At 43.2% G+C, this 18,664-nt stretch overlaps 1 protein-coding gene across 1 annotated transcript in view; it reads right to left on the reverse strand.

Annotated features, from left to right (window-relative positions):
- TRANK1 (tetratricopeptide repeat and ankyrin repeat containing 1) overlaps nucleotides 1-18,664 on the reverse strand; it is a 150,777-nt gene that overhangs the window by 124,784 nt on the left and 7,329 nt on the right. The window contains exon 2 of the mRNA XM_069730314.1: nucleotides 11,064-11,195. Coding sequence (XP_069586415.1) covers nucleotides 11,064-11,194 — 131 coding nt within the window. The 5' untranslated portion in view covers nucleotide 11,195. The remainder of the gene's footprint in view (nucleotides 1-11,063; nucleotides 11,196-18,664) is intronic.

The raw sequence follows: 18,664 nt of genomic DNA on the forward strand, positions 1-18,664 counted from the left end.
AAATCTTAACAGCTCATTTACAGTACATATAAGAAAAATGTGTTTCTCAGGAATAGGACATTGGATCACTGACATCAACATGTCATCTTATTCACCTTCCTATGACCTACATGCACATATAGATGGCTTAGGAGGGTTGATCCTACTGACAGATTCCCTTTAAAGCGGATAATCTCAGCTTTTAGTGAAGCCCTGCATCACTGCTGTTACAATGCAACCACCACCTGCACTACAGTCAGTGGGGAGGAGAGGAAGGGGGCACTAGGGAGCAGACAGGCTGCAGTGGCAAGGTTTGCAGAGCGCTCCAGACACTGACCGTCTTCTTCACTCCTGCAGGCCGTTCCCACGACGGTCGTCCTAGCGAAGAGGACTGGCAATGTTTGGTGTTGTCTGCAATCTATGCAGATTACTACAGTGAGTCTTCTTCAGGATCTTATTGTGCATGCATGGCCCCGGGCAATAACGGCCCTTGAACTAGATATCTAGCAGGAAGGGCAGGTCAGTGAAAAAAGAGTGACCTGTCAATCACTGACATAAGACAGATGGCGGGCAGGGAATAGGGAAGCGAGGCAGCAAAGCTGTAAGTGTAGTGCCCATCCACTGCACCTACAGTTTATAACAATTCAATACATTTCTTTCAAACCTAATCCTAGCTTTCTAAAATAAAGCTATGGTTGTAATCAGAATTACAACATCTTTACATAAGATGGAAATAGTTTGGGGTAGAAAATCATGATGACAGGATCCCTTTTACACAACTGTAAATCCATTTAACAGAGGACTCGGTTTGGTCCGGCAGATACATGGACAACACTATTATTATATGATCACCTGAAGTGTCTGCCATACCACTCCTTGTAAATTACTTCAACTAAAATTCCTGCAATTTGTATTTTACTTATGTTTGCAACAAGAATAAAGTCTCACTCCTGGAACTGAAATAATGTTGAGACATGTGCTTTTCATAAAGCCATGGTCGGGAGCAGATTCATGCCAGCTTTGATAAACCAAAAATGAGTCTACTAGTATGGAAACTGACCCGTGTGTTGTGGAATCGCTCTGATGGGAAAAAAATAATATCTTAACCCCTTAGTGACAGAGCCAATTTGGTACTTAATGACCAGGCCAATTTTTGCAATTCTGACCACTGTCACTTTATGAGGTTATAACTCTGGAACGCTTCAACGGATCCCGCTGATTCTGAGATTGTTTTTTCATGACATATTGTACTTCAAGTTAGTGGTAACATTTCTTCGATATTACTTGCGATTATTTATGAAAAAAACGGAAATATGGCGAAAATTTTTAAAATTTTGCAATTTTCAAACTTTGTATTTTTATGCCCTTAAATCAGAGAGATATGTCACGAATAATAGTTAATAAATAACATTTCCCACATGTCTACTTTACATCAGCACAATTTTGGAAACAAAATTTTTTTTTGTTAGGGAGTTATAAGGGTTAAAAGTTGACCAGCAATTTCTCATTTTTACAACACCATTTTTTTTTAGGGACCACATCACATTTGAAGTCATTTTGAGGGGTCTATATGATAGAAAATACCCAAGTGTGACACCATTCTAAAAACTATTTTTTTTATTTTCACAAGTGTAAAAACAGAAATGTAACCATAAATTTTGTTATGCAATTTCTCCTGAATACGCCAATACCCCATATGTGGGGGTAAACCACTTTTTGGGTGCACCGCAGAACTTAGAAGTGAAGGAGCGCCATTTGACTTTTTCAATGCAGAATTGGCTGGAATTGAGATCGGACGCCATGTCACGTTTAGAGAGCCCCTGATGTGCCTAAACAGTGGAAACTCCCCACAAGTGACCCCATTTTGGAAACTAGACCCCTTAAGGAACATATCTAGATGTGTGGTGAGCACTTTGAACCCCCATGTGCTTCACAGAAGTTTATAATGTAGAGCCGTGAAAAAAAAAAAAAAAAAAAAAAAAAAAAAAAAAAAAAAATCGCATTTTTTCTACAAAAATGTTCTTTTTGCCCACAAATTTTTATTTTCACAAGGGTAACAGGAGAAATTAGACCACAAAAGTTGTTGTGCAATTTCTCCTGAGTACGTCGATACCCAAAAAGTGGGGGTAAACCACTGATTGGGCGCACCGCAGAGCTTGGAAGAGAAAGAGTGCCGTTTTACTTTTTCAATGTAGAATTCGCTGGAATTGAGATTGGACGCCATGTCGCGTTTGGAGAGCCCCTGATGTGCCTAAACAGTAAAAATCCCCCACAAGTGACCCCATTTTGGAAACTAGACCCCCCATGGAACTTATCTAGATGTGTGGTGAGAACCTTGAATGCCCAAGTGCTTCACAGAAGTTTATAATGCAGAGCCGTGAAAATAAAAAATATTTTTTTTTCCACAAAAAAGATTTTTTAGCCCCCAAGTTTTTATTTTCACAAGGGTAACAAGAGAAATTGGACCCCAAAAGTTGTTGTCCAATTTGTCCTGAGTATGCTGGTACCCCATATGTGGGGGTAAACCACTGTTTGGGCGCACGGCAGAGCTCGGAAGGGAAGGAGCGCCTTTTTGGAATGCAGACTTTGATAGAATGGTCTGTGGGCATTATGTTGCGATTGCAGAGCCCCTGATGTACCTAAACTGTAGTAACCCCCCACAAGTGACCCCATTTTGGAAACTAGACCCCCCAAGGAACTTATCTAGATGTGTGGTGAGAACCTTGAATGCCCAAGTGCTTTACAGAAGTTTAGAATGCAGAGTCGTGAAAATAAAAAATATTTTTTTTCCACAAAAAAGATATTGTAGCCCCCAAGTTTTTATTTTCACAAGGGTAACAGGAGAAATTGGACTGCAATAGTTGTTGTCCAATTTATCCCGAGTACGCTGATGCGCCATATGTGGGGGTAAACCACTGTTTGGGCGCACGGCAGAGCTCGGAAGGGAAGGAGCGCCTTTTTGGAATGCAGACTTTGATAGAATGGTCTGTGGGCATTATGTTGCGATTGCAGAGCCCCTGATGTACCTAAACTGTAGTAACCCCCCACAAGTGACCCCATTTTGGAAACTAGACCCCCCAAGGAACTTATCTAGATGTGTGGTGAGAACTTTGAATGCCCAAGTGCTTCACAGAAGTTTAGAATGCAGAGTTGTGAAAATAAAAAATATTTTTTTTTTCACAAAAAAGATATTGTAGCCCCCAAGTTTTTATTTTCACAAGGGTAACAAGAGAAATTGGACCCCAGAAGTTGTTGTCCAATTTATCCCGAGTACGCTGATGCCCCATATGTGGGAGTAACCCACTGTTTGGGCGCACGGCAGAGCTCAGAAGGGAGGGAGCACCATTTGACTTTTTGAGCGCAAAATTGGCTGTCGTGTTTGGAGACCCCCTGATGTACCTAACCAGTGGAAACCCCCAAATTCTAGCTCCAACCCTAACCCAAAAACACCCCTAACCCTAATCCCAACCTGATCCATAATCCTAATCACTAACCCTAACCATAATCACAACCCTTACCCCAAAACAACCCTAATGTCAACCCTAACCATAACCCTAATCAAAACCCTAAATCCAACACACCCCTAATCCTAATCTCAACCCTAACCTCAAACCTAACCCTAATCCCAATACACCCCTAATCACAACCCTAACCTTAACCCTAATCCCAAACCTAACCCTAATCCCAAGCGTAACCCTAATGCCAACCCTAACCCTAATACCAACCCTAATCCAAACCCTAACCCTAATCCCAGCTCTAACCCTAACTTTAGCCCCAACCCTAGCCCTAACTTTAGCCCCAACCCTAACCCTAGCCCTAAGGCTACTTTCACACTTGCGTCGTTTGGCATTCCGTCGCAATCCGTCGTTTTGGACAAGAAACGGATCCTGCAAATGTGCCCGCAGGATGCGTTTTTTGCCCATAGACTTGTATAGCCGACGGATCGTGACGGATGGCCACACGTCGCGTCCGTCGTGCACTGGATCAGTTGTGTTTTGGCGGACCGTCGGCACAAAAAAAGTTCAATGAAACGTTTTTTTGTACGTCGCATCCGCCATTTCTGACCGCGCATGCGTGGCCGTAACTCCGCCCCCTCCTCCCCAGGACATAGATTGGGCAGCGGATGCATTGAAAAACTACAGCTGCTGCCCACGTTGTGCACAATTTTCACAACGTGCGTTGGTATGTCGGGCCGACGCACTGCGACGGCCCCGTACCGACGTAAGTGTGAAAGAAGCCTAACCCTAAATTTAGCCAAAACCCTAACCCTAAATTTAGCCCCAACCCTAGCCCTAACCCTAACCTAACCCTACCCCTAACCCTACCCCTAACCTAACCCTACCCCTAATTTTAGCCCCAACTGCTGTTCTCCTGCCGGCCGGCAGATGGAGACAGATGGCGGGCGCACTGGGCATGCGTCCGCCATGTTCTTCTGCCGGCGGCCAGGAGGAGCAGCAAGAGGATCCAGGGACACAGGTGAGTATTGTAGGGTCCCCGAATCCCCCTATTTCTCTGTCCTCTGATGTGCGATCACATCAGAGGACAGAGAATTACACTTTACTTTTTTTTTTTTTTTGCGGTCGCCGGTAAACAGTTCATTACCGGCGATCGCAAAACAGGGGTCGGTAAAACCGACCCCGATCATGCTCTTTGGGGTCTCGGCTACCCCCGGCAGCCGAGACCCCAAAGATTCTCCCGGTGCCGGCCGGCGGGCGCACTGCGCATGCGCCCGCCATTTTGAAGATGGCGGCGCCCACCGGGAGACACGAGGAGCATCGGGGGAGCTAGGTGAGTATTGGGGGGCCACCTGGGACCCCTTTTCTCTGTCCTCCGATGTGCGATCACATCGGAGGACAGAGAAATTAAAAAGAGATCGCGGTTTTTTTTTGTTTTTTTTTTGCGATCGCCGGTAAACGGTTAATTACCGGCGATCGCAAATGTGGGGTGGGTTAAAACCCCCCCGAATCATGTTCTCTGGGGTCTCGGCTACCCCCGGCAGCTAGAATTGGAAACGTTTCCGGTTTTTACCCCCTCACATCTATGCCTAGGTGTATTGCAGTGATGCATTATATGTTTTAATTACTAAACCAAGAGTCTGGATTTTATGGATCAAAGCTGGATCTCTTCCTTCTTGCAAGAAAAATTATATGACAGGGTGGATAAACAAGTTTCTCCTAAATGGATATTAAATAAGGCAAAAATGTAGTAAAGGATAAGAAACAATGTGATCTAATAACCAAAAAGTGTAGCAGTGACAGGTCTTTACTATACGTAGTAACATATACAGGTCTTTTAAAAGAATTTAACTAAATTAAAACCATTATGAACAAATGTTTACCAATGTTGTGTACTCAATAATAAAGGTGTTGTGATTTTACCACCAGAAAATTGTTGGTATCCTCCTGCTGAAGCACCACTCTAGCATTTTTTATTGCATACTCACCTGCCGCCACCTTCGTAGTCTCCAGCGCGACTCCTGTCAGTCTGAAGTGACCTGCCGGCAGCTCCAGTGTTTCATGGAGCAGTGCAGAAGTCACTAACCCATGTAAGTCTATGACAGTCTCAGTCTGGCTCTCATAGATTTGCATTGACCTTGTGACGTAGCTTCTGACTTCTGGACATTCACAAGCTGCGCTCACAAAATGGCACCGCGGGACTGAAGTTCTGTTGAGAAACGGTGGGACACTGGAGGGCGAGTATATAACCAGAGCTGGGGACTTACATTTAAAGAGTAAATCCAGCACTGAAAGAAACAAACAAACGATGGAGTGGTGCTTTAAACTAAAGGTACCGTCACACTGAACGATATCGCTAGCGATCCGTGACGTTGCAGCGTCCTGGCTAGCGATATCGTTCAGTTTGACACACAGCAGCAATTAGAGATAGCAAAGGTGTGCACTCTGGTCAGTGTAGATTGGTGCAGGCTGAACCACAGTAACTTCACAAATAAGTAAACAACAGCCGCACTCGATATTTGTTTTTTTCATATGCAATAAAGAAATTTATTATTTTCACCACAGTGGTACTGCGAAGCTGGGGGTCACCACAATCATATATCAAGGTACTGAGGTAACGTTTCGGCCCTATTGTGGGCCTTTGTCAAACCTCACTTGTTGTAGAAAGAAAAAAGTGGAGGGTACCCCAAAGTTGCGGGACAGATAATGATATGAGGCAGGATCCAGGAGAAAACGTATAGTAAAATTGCGGAAAGAAGGTAGGTCAGGAAAGGGGAAACAAATTCCCAACATGCGCTGTGGATCCGGTGTGCTGGCGTGCCTTCCGCAATTTTACTATACGTTTTCTCCTGGATCCTGCCTCATATCATTATCTGTCCCGCAACTTTAGGGTACCCTCCACTTTTTTCTTTCTACAACAAGTGAGGTTTGACAAAGGCCCACAACAGGGCCGAAACGTTACCTCAGTACCTTGATATATGATTGTGGTGACCCCAGCTTCGCAATACCACTGTGGTGAAAATAATAAATTTCTTTATTGCATATGAAAAAAACAAATATCGAGTGCGGCTGTTGTTTACTTATTTGACACACAGCAGCAGTCAGAATCCTGCTGTGATGTCACTGGTCGCTGCAGAAAGTCCAGCACTTTATTTGGTCGCTGGACTTCCTGCTGACATCGCTGAAACGGCGTGTGTGACGCCGATTCAGCGATGTCTTCACTGGAAACCAGGGTAAACATCAGGTTACTAAGCGCAGGGCCGATCACGTCCCTGCAGATCGGGTGAAAGGGTTAACTCCCATTTCACCCGATCTGCAGGGACAGGGGGAGTGGTAGTTTAGCCCAGGGGGGGTGGCTTCACCCCCACGTGGCTACGATCGCTCTGATTGGCTGTTGAAAGTGAAACTGCCAATCAGAGCGATTTGTAATATTTCACCTATTATAACTGGTGAAATATTACAATCCAGCCATGGCCGATGCTGCAATATCATCGGCCATGGCTGGAAACACTAATGTGCCCCCACCCCACCCCACCGATCGCCCCCCCAGCCCTCCGATCTGTCCGGTACACTGCTCCGGCTCCCCTCCGTCCTGTGCTCCGCTCCCCCCGTGCTCTTGTCCGTTCCCCCCGTGCTCCAATCACACCCCCGTGCTCCAATCACCCCCCTTGCACTCCGTTCCACACCCCCGTGCTCCGTTCCACCCCCCCCGTGCTCCGTTCCACCCCCCCACGCTCCGATCCACCCGCCATGCTCCGATCCCCCCCCCCCCCGTGCTCCCCCCCACCCCATCATACTCACCGATCCTGCTGGGGTCCGTCCGTCTTCTCCCTGGGCGCCGCCATCTTCCAAAATGGCGGGCGCATGCGCAGTGCGCCCGCCGAATCTGCCGGCCGGCAGATTCGTTCCAAAGTGCATTTTGATCACTGAGATATAATCTATCACAGTGATCAAAATAAAAAAAATAATAAATGACCCCCCCCCCTTTGTCACCCCCATAGGTAGGGACAATAAAAAAATAAAGAATTTTTTTTTTTCCCACTAATGTTAGAATAGGGTTAGGGTTAGGGCTACGGTTAGGGCTAGGGTTAGGGTTAGGATTTTGGTATGTGCACACGTATTCTGGTCCTCTGCGGATTCTTCCGCTGCGGATTTGATAAATCCGCAGTGCTAAACCACTGCGGATTTACCGCATTTTTTCTGCGCATTTCACTGCGGTTTTACAACTGCGATTTTCTATTTGAGCAGTTGTAAAACCGCTGCGGAATCCGCACAAAGAAGTGACATGCTGCGGAATGTAAACCGCTGCGTTTCCGTGCAGTTTTTCTGCAGCATGTGTACAGCGATTTTTGTTTCCCATAGGTTTACATTGAACTGTAAACTCATGGGAAACTGCTGCGGATCCGCAGCGTTTTCCGCAGCGTGTGCACATACCTTTAGAATTAGGCTATGTGCACACGGTGCGGATTTGGCTGCGGACCCGCAGCGGATTGGCCGCTGCGGATTCGCAGCAGTGTTCCATCAGGTTTACAGTACCAAGTAAACCTATGGAAAACCAAATCCGCTGTGCCCATGGTGCAGAAAATACCGCGTGGAAACGCTGCGTTGTATTTTCCGCAGCATGTCAATTCTTTGTGCGGATTCCGCAGCGTTTTACACCTGTTCCTCAATAGGAATCCGCAGGTGAAATCCGCACAAAAAACACTGGAAATCCGCGGAAAATCCACAGGTAAAACGCAGTGCCTTTTACCCGCGGATTTTTCAAAAATGATGCTGAAAAATCTCACACGAATCCGCAACGTGGGCACATAGCCTTAGGGTTGGAATTAGGGTTGTGGTTAGGGTTGTGATTAGGGTTATGGCTACAGTTGGGATTAGGGTTAGGGGTGTGGGGGGGTTAGTGTTGGAGGTAGAATTGAGGGGTTACCACTGTTTAGGCACATCAGGGGTCTCCAAACGCAACATGGCGCCACCATTGATTTCAGCCAATCTTCTATTCAAAAAGTCACATGGTGCTCCCTCAATTCCGAGTCCCGACATGTGCCCAAACAGTGGTTTACCCCCACATATGGGGTACCAGCATACTAAGGATAAACTGCGCAACAATTACTGGGATCCAATTTCTCCTGTTACCCTTGTGAAAATAAAAAAATGCTTGCTAAAACATCATTTTTGAGGAAAGAAAAATGATTTTTTATTTTCACGGCTCTGCGTTGTAAACGTCTGTGAAGCACTTGGGGGTTCAAAGTGCTCACCACATATCTAGATAAGTTCATTTGGGGGTCTAGTTTCCAAAATGGGGTCACTTGTGGGGGGTTTCTACTGTTTAGGCACACCAGGGGCTCTGCAAACGCAACGTGACGCCCGCAGACCATTCCATCAAAGTCTGCATTTCAAAAGTCACTACTTCCCTTCTGAGCCCCGACGTGTGCCCAAACAGTGGTTTACCTCCACACACGGGGTATCAGCGTACTCAGGAGAAACTGGACAACAACTTTTGGGGTCCAATTTCTCCTGTAACCCTTGGGAAAATAAAAAATTCTGGGCTAAATAATTATTTTTGAGGAAAGAAAACGTATTTATTATTTTCATGGCTCTGCATTATAAACTTCTATGAAGCACTTGGGGGTTCAAAGTACTCACCACACATCTAGATAAGTTCCTTTCGGGGTCTAGTTTCCAAAATGGGGTCACTTGTGGGGGGTTTCTACTGTTTAGCCACATCAGTGGCTCTGCAAACGCAACGTGACGCCCGCAGAGCATTCCATCAAAGTCTGCATTTCAAAACGTCACTACTTCAATTCCGAGCCCCGGCATGTGCCCAAACAGTTGTTTACCCCCACATATGGGGTATCAGCGTACTCAGGACAAACTGGACAACAACATTTGGGGTCCAATTTCTCCTATTACCCTTGGCAAAATAGGAAATTACAGGCTAAAAAATCATTTTTGAGGAAAGAAAAATTATTTTTTATTTTCATGGCTCTGCGTTATAAACTTCTGTGAAGCACCTGGGGGTTTTAAGTGCTCAATATGCATCTAGATAAGTTCCTTGGGTGGTCTAGTTTCCAAAATGGGGTCACTTGTGGGGGAGCTCCAATGTTTAGGCACACAGGGGCTCTCCAAACGCGACATGGTGTCCGCTAACGATGGAGATAATTTTTCATTCAAAAAGTCAAATGGCGCTCCTTCCCTTCCGAGCCTTACCATGTGCCCAAACAGTGGTTTACCCCCACATGTGAGGAATTGGTGTACTCAGGAGAAATTGCCCAACAAATTTTAGGATCCATTTTATCCTGTTGCCCATGTGAAAATGAAAAAATTGAGGCTAAAAGAATTTTTTTGTGAAAAAAAAGTACTTTTTCATTTTTACGGATCAATTTGTGAAGCACTTGGGGGTTCAAAGTGCTCACTATGCATCTAGATAAGTTCCTTGGGGCGTCTAGTTTCCAAAATGGGGTCACTTGTGGGGGAGCTCCAATTTTTAGGCACACGGGGGCTCTCCAAACGTGACATGGTGTCCGCTAAAGAGTGGAGCCAATTTTTCATTCAAAAAGTCAAATGGCGCTCCTTCCCTTCCAAGCCCTGCCGTGCGCCCAAACAGTGGTTTACCCCCACGTATGGGGTATCGGCGTACTCAGGACAAATTGGACAACAACTTTCATGGTTCACTTTCTCCTTTTACCATTGGGAAAATAAAAATATTGTTGCTAAAAGATAATTTTTGTGACTAAAAAGTTAAATGTTCATTTTTTCCTTCCATGTTGCTTCTGCTGCTGTGAAGCACCTCAAGGGTTAATAAACTTCTTGAATGTGGTTTTGAGTACATTGAGGGGTGCAGTTTTTAGAATGGTGTCACTTTTGGGTATTTTCAGCCATATAGACCCCTCAAACTGACTTCAAATGTGAGGTGGTCCCTAAAAAAAAAGGTTTTGTAAATTTCGTTGTAAAAATGAGAAATCGCTGGTCAAATTTTAACCCTTATAACTTCCTAGCAAAAAAAAATTTTGTTTCCAAAATTGTGCTGATGTAAAGTATACATGTGGGAAATGTTATTTATTAACTATTTTGTGTCACATAACTCTCTGGTTTAACAGAATAAAAATTCAAAATGTGAAAATTGCGAAATTTTCAAAATTTTCTTCAAATTTCCGTTTTTATCACAAATAAACGCAGAATTTATTGACCTAAATTTACCACTAACATGAAGCCCAATATGTCACGAAAAAACAATCTCAGAACCGCTAGGATCCGTTGAAGCGTTCCTGAGGTATTACCTCATAAAGGGACACTGGTCAGAATTGCAAAAAACGGCAAGTTCTTTAAGGTCAAAATAGGCTGGGTCATGAAGGGGTTAAACCACAATTGAAATGCAATGTCTGATTTTCATTACTTGATTAACACTTTTGTCAGTTTCATGTTATTTGGGAGCATGTATCAGCTGCAAAATAAAGGTACAGATTTGATTTTAAATTATTGACACAATATAGAACATTTTATGACATTTTGTTTAGTTGTAACTTTCTACATAGAGGGACACAATGTAATCTATCGTCACATTGCATGAAATGCTACATACTCTGGGATCAATAAATGCATACACAGATCCAACTATGTGTAAGCACTTACCCAAAGAAGAAGATCTCTGCTAAAACCCCTATGGCCTGCTGATACTTCTCCAGAGCTTGGACATAGCGGCCGGCTTTGTACAGCTCATTTCCTTCCAATTTTAACCAGTTTGAACACATAAAAGGATCCATTCTGTAATTAAAAAAAAAATCTGATTAAAAGGCATTATGTTATTTTATACAGTAGTACTACAATATTGGCAAAGCTTTTGGATTTGATGCGAGTTTCTATAATGATTCTTTTATTTGTGGTTTCCATGTCAAAGGAGGATGGGAGAAGTCTCACAAACAACCCTGCCGCCTTTTTATGGTTAAATATATTTTTATTAAAGAGAAGAGAATTTTACAAGAAAAACAGTAGTTGAAAACTACATCAATGATCAAAGTACTTTTTCTTATAACATACAATTCGAGAAGAGTAACACAAAAAACACTCGTTCACAAACCTTGCATAAATCTTACATAAAAAAAAAAAAATAGAGGGAGTAAACCCTCTAGAATGACTACGGTATCTTTAACATATAAGCAATAACTCCTTGCCCCCGCAACAGGCGAGGACTTTTCTTACCGTGAATAAAATAAAGCATACCTAAAATCATTTCGCCCCCATGTCCCCTAGAGCGAGACATGCATGCAAATAGTATCATTATAAAAGTAACTGATAAATCATGGTATAGACCTATCACACCGAGCTGGTGGAAGGTGAACAGCTCACCCAGGGGGGGGATAGAAAGAAGAGGAAATAGAGGGGGGAGCCCGAGTAGGTGGAGCTCAAGAAAAGAAATATAAAATGAGAACACGAAAAGAAAGGAAGAGTAACATAGTAATCGACTGTAGAATAGACAGGTGTATTCAGGTAAACAGGTCCCCTGCCGCCTTTTTTATCATGTCTTGATACAGACCATTGTGAAGTGAAGTGAAGTATGGGAATGGTTCAGGGAGTCCAACCCCTAAAGAGAATCTGTTTTCAGGTTTTTGCCACAATGCGAGAGCAGCATAATGTAGATAGAGACCCTGATTCCAGCAATGTGTCACTTATTGGGCTGCTTTTTGTAGTTTTAATAAAATCACTGATTTATCAGCAGGAGATTATTACTAGAGGACTTGTAACCTGCTGCCAGGTAGTCCTCCACATTAGTGAGCTCTGTATAACCCCACCCTCACCACCCATCGACAGCTTTCTGCCTATGCACAGAGTACACAGAAAGCTGCCAATCAATGGTGTGTTTCGGGATAGAGCTCAACATTCCGAGAGCTGCTAGATCTGCAGTAGATAATACAAGGGTTTTATCAAAACTGCAGCAAGCAGCCAAGCAAGTGATACATTACTGGAATTAGGGTCTCTGCCATTATATCATGTGTTATAGGATCCATTTTATCCTGCTTGCCTCCATTTTGTGTAAGTGTTACTAAAGGTCAGATAAACACGTTGTTATTCACTATTCTTCATTTTAGCTGTTATTGCAGATTGTAGTAGGGAATGTCCTTGGTAAAATAACGAATAATGTACTGTGTAAAAATATGTTTGCGAAACCATAGGGAGTAATACACTCCGACGCTTAGCCCATATATGGAGAATCCGCCTCCGACACAAGAATGCATAAAAAGTGTGTGTAAGCTTATTAAAACTAGAGATATTTCAGATACAGCCCTGGTGTATTGTGTCCTATCTCTCCGGTGCCGTAACGTCATCTCTACGGTGGACTCATCAGAGAGTAGGTCGAGACCTGCGACAACACATGCTTCTTTCAAAAACTAATGGACAACCCCTTAGAAAAGGTATGGATGAAACTGAACTAGAATGAAACTTACTTTGCTATAATATTGCTGTTATATATGCAAAAAATAATGGTGAAATCCAACTTCAATTTTGTTTAAACCTAGTTCACCATATAAAAAATTCAATATATGGCCTTTTCATAGTTATAACGTCTTGAAAGATAAGCTTACTTTATGTATTACACTGCACATTTAAAGGAAAGCATAACAAAAAATGGCAAAAAAAAAGTTTAAAAAGTTGCAAAAGTGCTCCAGATTGAAAACTCCTCCAGAAACCTTACTCCAATGGAAAACTGGAATGAGAGGAGCAAAAAGGGGGCATTGTGGTAAAAAAAAAAGTTGCATTTCATGAATCTGTCTAACTTGTCAAAGAAAAACCACAAAAAGCTGAAAAAAGAGAGACAATTAAAAGGTAACACAATTCGCACAAACAATAAGATGAAATAATAACCCTTCTAATAGAAATCAAATTACTCCAGAAAAGTGAAGAAACAGCCCTGATGAATTGGGATCTAAATGTACCCCAAAATGGGAAATAAGAGTTCCACTCCATAAATGAAGAATTGTAAAAAAAAGGAATACACAAAATAACCGAAGTACTAATATAGGCTGGTTCTCAAAAGGGTCGCACATGCGTCCTCTGCTCCTGAATCTGACATTGGGTGGAACAAGTATGATGCCCAGGGAGAACGGTGCATGGGTCATAATAACGAAAAAAACGTGTGCACAAGTCCAAGGAGGTTAAGGCTACTTTCATACATCAGGTTTTTGCAGTCAGGCACAATCCGGCGGGTTTTGAGAAAAACAGATCAGTTTATTTTTTTCCGCCAGATCTGTTTTTTTCCTCATAGAGCTGTATTAGCGCCTGATGGCCACACGTTTCATCCATTTTTTTGGCCGGATCCGTCAAAAATTATTTTTCCAGTGGACGGGGAAAATGTAAGAACGTTTTTTCTGTCAGGCGAAAAAACGCACAGCGACGTTTCTGGCGATACACGGATGAAAGGTGAGGTGAAATGACTGGATCCAACCACCGATTCCGGTATTTTTACACGGAGCATAGTCTCTCTCTCTCTCGAACAGGAAGTCCAAGCTCTAGGCCCGGTAAACAAAAACGGATCCGGCGCATCAGTTTTTCACAATTTGCACCAGTTCTGTTTTTTAAAACATAGCCGGACTATGCCTGAAGGCAAAAAAACTGATGTGTGAAAGTAGCCTAAGTGACATTTACTCATTCACCATTAATTGTTGTATGCAAACATTATAATTTTTGCATCTTCAAGAAAACAGAATATGGGTATGTGCACACGTTGCAGATTTGCCTGTGGAATTTTCTGTGCGGATTCTGCATCTCTTGGCAGAAAACGCAGGTCTAAATCTGCACGTTTTTTAATGCGGATTTTGTGCGTTTTTGTTGCGGATTTCAAGCGTTTTTACCCCTGCAGATTTCTATTATGGAATGGGTGCAGAAACGCTGCAGATCCGCACAAATAAATGACATGGTCCTTCTTTTAATCCGCTGCATTTTCCGTGTGGTATTTTCCCCACCATTAGCACAGCATTTTTTTTCCATTGATTTACATTGTACTGTAAATGACTTGCGGATCTGCAGAGTATCTGTGCGGAAAAAACCGCTGTGGATCCGCAGGAAATCTGCAACATATGCAGATGGATGGGTTTTTGTTCATTTTTGCTCTATTTCCAAACTTCTTTCCACAGGCTGATCAACTACTTAGCAGATTCTTCAGTATTCCTAGGTTTAATCCCTTCCTTGGACGTATGGATACATCCTGGTGATTTTGGGCACACAAGAGCTGTGCGCACATGATCACCACCAGGTGGTCACCTGAGATGACAGCCAACTCCCGGCACTCACCTCCCACACTGCTCCCGGCAGTTTAACCCTCTAAGTGCTGCGATCGCTATTGATCACAGTATTTAGAAGGAAGGGAGAGAGAGGGGGCTCCTACAGCCCTTCGATCAGCGCCCCTGACAACATCCAAGTTAGCTAGATCATGTGCAATTCAAGTAGCTAAACGCTGCGCCGCTTTGTGGGCTAATATACACCGTACCAACAGATGAAATTGGTTATGTTGGTGGGGTGGTCCCAATACTTGGTTCTGAACTCCCCTAATGAGTCTTGACCAGAAGAAACACACGAAGTAAAACACCTATGGACCGTGTCTATCAATACTTGAGTTGACAGCTCCTTCCCTGGCTTGGTGAGGCTGTTCCATTAATATAAGTAATACCTATTGGTAAGCTTTGGTATGTTGCAGAAATTGAACAGTGTTGGCACAGGGTTCACCCATTGAATAATCTGGGGGTTATGATTGGTGTGTTATATTTGGAGTTGTTCACAACCAGGACCGGATGGTTCTATGTGATTGTTAGGGTCTGTTTTTTTTGTGTTTTTTAGGTGCGGCACTGCACTTTTTTGCACACTATTGTATATATTGGAAACATTTTAAAATTTTTCATTTTGATTAACCCCTTACCGGCATCGGACGTACTATACCGTCCGATGCCGGCTCCCCTGCTTTGATGCAGGGCTCCGCGGTGAGCCCGCACCAAAGCCGGGACATGTCAGCTGTTTTGAACAGCTGACATGTGCCCGTAATAGGCGCGGGCAGAATCGCGATCTGCCCGCACCTATTAACTAGTTAAATGCCGCTGTCAAACGCAGACAGCGGCATTTAACTACCGCTTCCGGCCGGGCGGCCGGAAATGACGTCATCGCCGACCCCCGTCACATGTCCGGGGGTCGGCGATGCGTCTCCATTGTAGCCATAGAGGTCCTTGAGACCTCTATGGTTACTGATTGCCCGTCGCTGTGAGCGCCACCCTGTGGTCGGCGCTCACAGCACACGTGCAATTCTGCTACATAGCAGCGATCAGCAGATCGCTGCTATGTAGCAGAGCCGATCGTGCTGTCCCTGCTTCTAGCCTCCCATGGAGGCTATTGAAGCATGGCAAAAGTTAAAAAAAAAAGTTTAAAAAAATGTGAAAAAAACAAAAAAAACATAAAAGTTTAAATCACCCCCCTTTCGCCCCAATCAAAATAAATCAATAAAAAAAATATCAAATCTACGCATATTTGGTATCGCCGCGCTCAGAATTGCCCGATCTATCAAATAAAAAAAAGTATTAACCTGATCGCTAAACAGCGTAGCGGGAAAAAAACTCGAAACGCCAGAATTACGTTTTTTTGGTCGCCGCGACATTGCATTAAAATGCAATAACGGGCGATCAAAAGAACGTATCTGCACCGAAATGCTATCATTAAAAACGTCATCTCGGCACGCAAAAAATAAGCCCTCAACCGACCCCAGATCACGAAAAATGGAGACGCTACGAGTATCGGAAAATGGCGCAATTTTTTTTTTTTTTTTTTTTAGCAAAGTTTGGAATTTTTTTTCACCACTTAGATAAAAAAAAACCTAGTCATGTTTGGTGTCTATGAACTCGTAATGACCTGGAGAATCATAATGGCAGGTCATTTTTAGCATTTAGTGAACCTAGCAAAAAAGCCAAACAAAAAACCAATGTGGGATTGCACTTTTTTTGCAATTTCACCGCACTTGGAATTTTTTTCCCGTTTTCTAGTACACGACATGCTAAAACCAATGATGTCGTTCAAAAGTACAACTCGTCCCGCAAAAAATAAGCCCTCACATGGCCAAATTGACGGAAAAATAAAAAAGTTATGGCTCTGGGAAGGAGGGGAGCGAAAAACGAACACGGAAAAACGAAAAATCCCCTGGTCATGAAGGGGTTAAAAGTTACCGAAAGTTTTATTTTTACTGCTTGCTACTAATTAATTTTTTTCTTTGGATTAGCTGGCCTGGCACAACATCACATGTGCGTCGCACCGCACTGATGACATTGTGCGAGGCTGACTTATCAAGAGAGGAACAGAGGATGGCATCAGGATTCTCGTCCAGCTGCCACAAATTAACGACACGGCCAATGGATGGAGTCCTGCAAGTTGATTTGCACCATCTCTAAAGGCAACCTGTCACTAGATTTGTGTTGTCTGTACTCCTTCCTGTAATTAGAGTTATCCACCACCCCCCAGCACTATCCTCCCCATAGCCTGGAAAAGGTCATTCACATAAAGTGATAAAAGGCGATTTCTCAACAAGACGTATGATATGAGGCATACAGGGATCACTCTAAACAGAAGTCTATAACCTGTAGGCCCATATTAATGGTTTATAGGTCAAATGTGGTGGACAGATTCCCTTTAAATCAACCATCAGAATCATTTACCAAGGAAACTGCACTACACTGGTTAGACTGGATTACAGAATACTGTAGAAGGGAAATGAAATCCAGCACTCAATCAGTACAGTTCACGGTGCCAGTGAACGGGATATTCAATCCCACAACTCAAAGTCAGAAGAAATCACTGCACTCATTTGGTTTTCAAAAGCATTAATAAGTAAGTTTATTTGATTTGAATCGGTGAAGAGATATTTAGGTGAATTGACGTTTCGGCCAACCCGTGGCCTTGTTTACAATATCGCTGTAATAAGCAAAGAACAAAACAGTATTACAAACAAGTAAATATATACATATATACAATTATACATAGGGGCAAAAATCCATATCATGTAGCTGCCTTTGATCAGACATATTCTGTAGAGATAAGTACTAAAAGATCGTGCTGTACGATGCCGGGAAGTTCCAAGGAGAAAATATATTGAAGTATCGCTAAACATTATTGGAGGAAGAACATACCCTGTTGGGACTCTGCTGCATATAAAGAAGGACCCTTTACTTTTTGATGAGTCAGAAAGAGTGATATGGCAATATAACCTGAAAAGAACAACATAGCGTGAGGTAACAGCTAAAATCCTATGTCCACCAGGTAGAGGACCTGAACAAACCTCATAGGGTTATATAGTAGTACAAATAATGACTAGATAGTATAGTGTTCTCTTCCTAGTGCCTGGATACCACAATCCCAAGTGAATGGCATAAAATGGAGATACTGACCCAGTTAGTATGCAAGATAGCGTATGCCCCTGCACAAAAGCCGTATCTGCGGCTGGAACAAAACTTGTGGCTGAAATATATGCACATACAGTGGGGCAAAAAAGTATTTAGTCAGTCAGCAATAGTGCAAGTTCCACCACTTAAAAAGATGAGAGGCGTCTGTAATTTACATCATAGGTAGACCTCAACTATGGGAGACAAACTGAGAAAAAAAAATCCAGAAAATCACATTGTCTGGTTTTTTATCATTTTTTTTTTCATATTATGGTGGAAAATAAGTATTTGGTCAGAAACAAACAATCAAGATTTCTGGCTCTCACAGACCTGTAACTTCTTCTTTAAGAGTCTCCTCTTTCCTCCACTCATTACCTGTAGTAATGGCACCTGTTTAAACTTGTTATCAGTATAAAAAGACACCTGTGCACACCCTCAAACAGTCTGACTCCAAACTCCACTATGGTGAAGACCAAAGAGCTGTCAAAGGACACCAGAAACAAAATTGTAGCCCTGCACCAGGCTGGGAAGACTGAATCTGCAATAGCCAACCAGCTTGGAGTGAAGAAATCAACAGTGGGAGCAATAATTAGAAAATGGAAGACATACAAGACCACTGATAATCTCCCTCGATTTGGGGCTCCACGCAAAATCCCACCCCGTGGGGTCAGAATGATCACAAGAACGGTGAGCAAAAATCCCAGAACCACGCGGGGGGACCTAGTGAATGAACTGCAGAGGGCTGGGACCAATGTAACAAGGCCTACCATAAGTAACACACTACGCCACCATGGATTCAGATCCTGCAGTGCCAGACGTGTCCCACTG

The sequence above is a fragment of the Ranitomeya imitator genome, chromosome 6 (genome assembly GCF_032444005.1).
Source record: "Ranitomeya imitator isolate aRanImi1 chromosome 6, aRanImi1.pri, whole genome shotgun sequence".
Classification (NCBI taxonomy): Eukaryota; Metazoa; Chordata; class Amphibia; order Anura; family Dendrobatidae; genus Ranitomeya; species Ranitomeya imitator.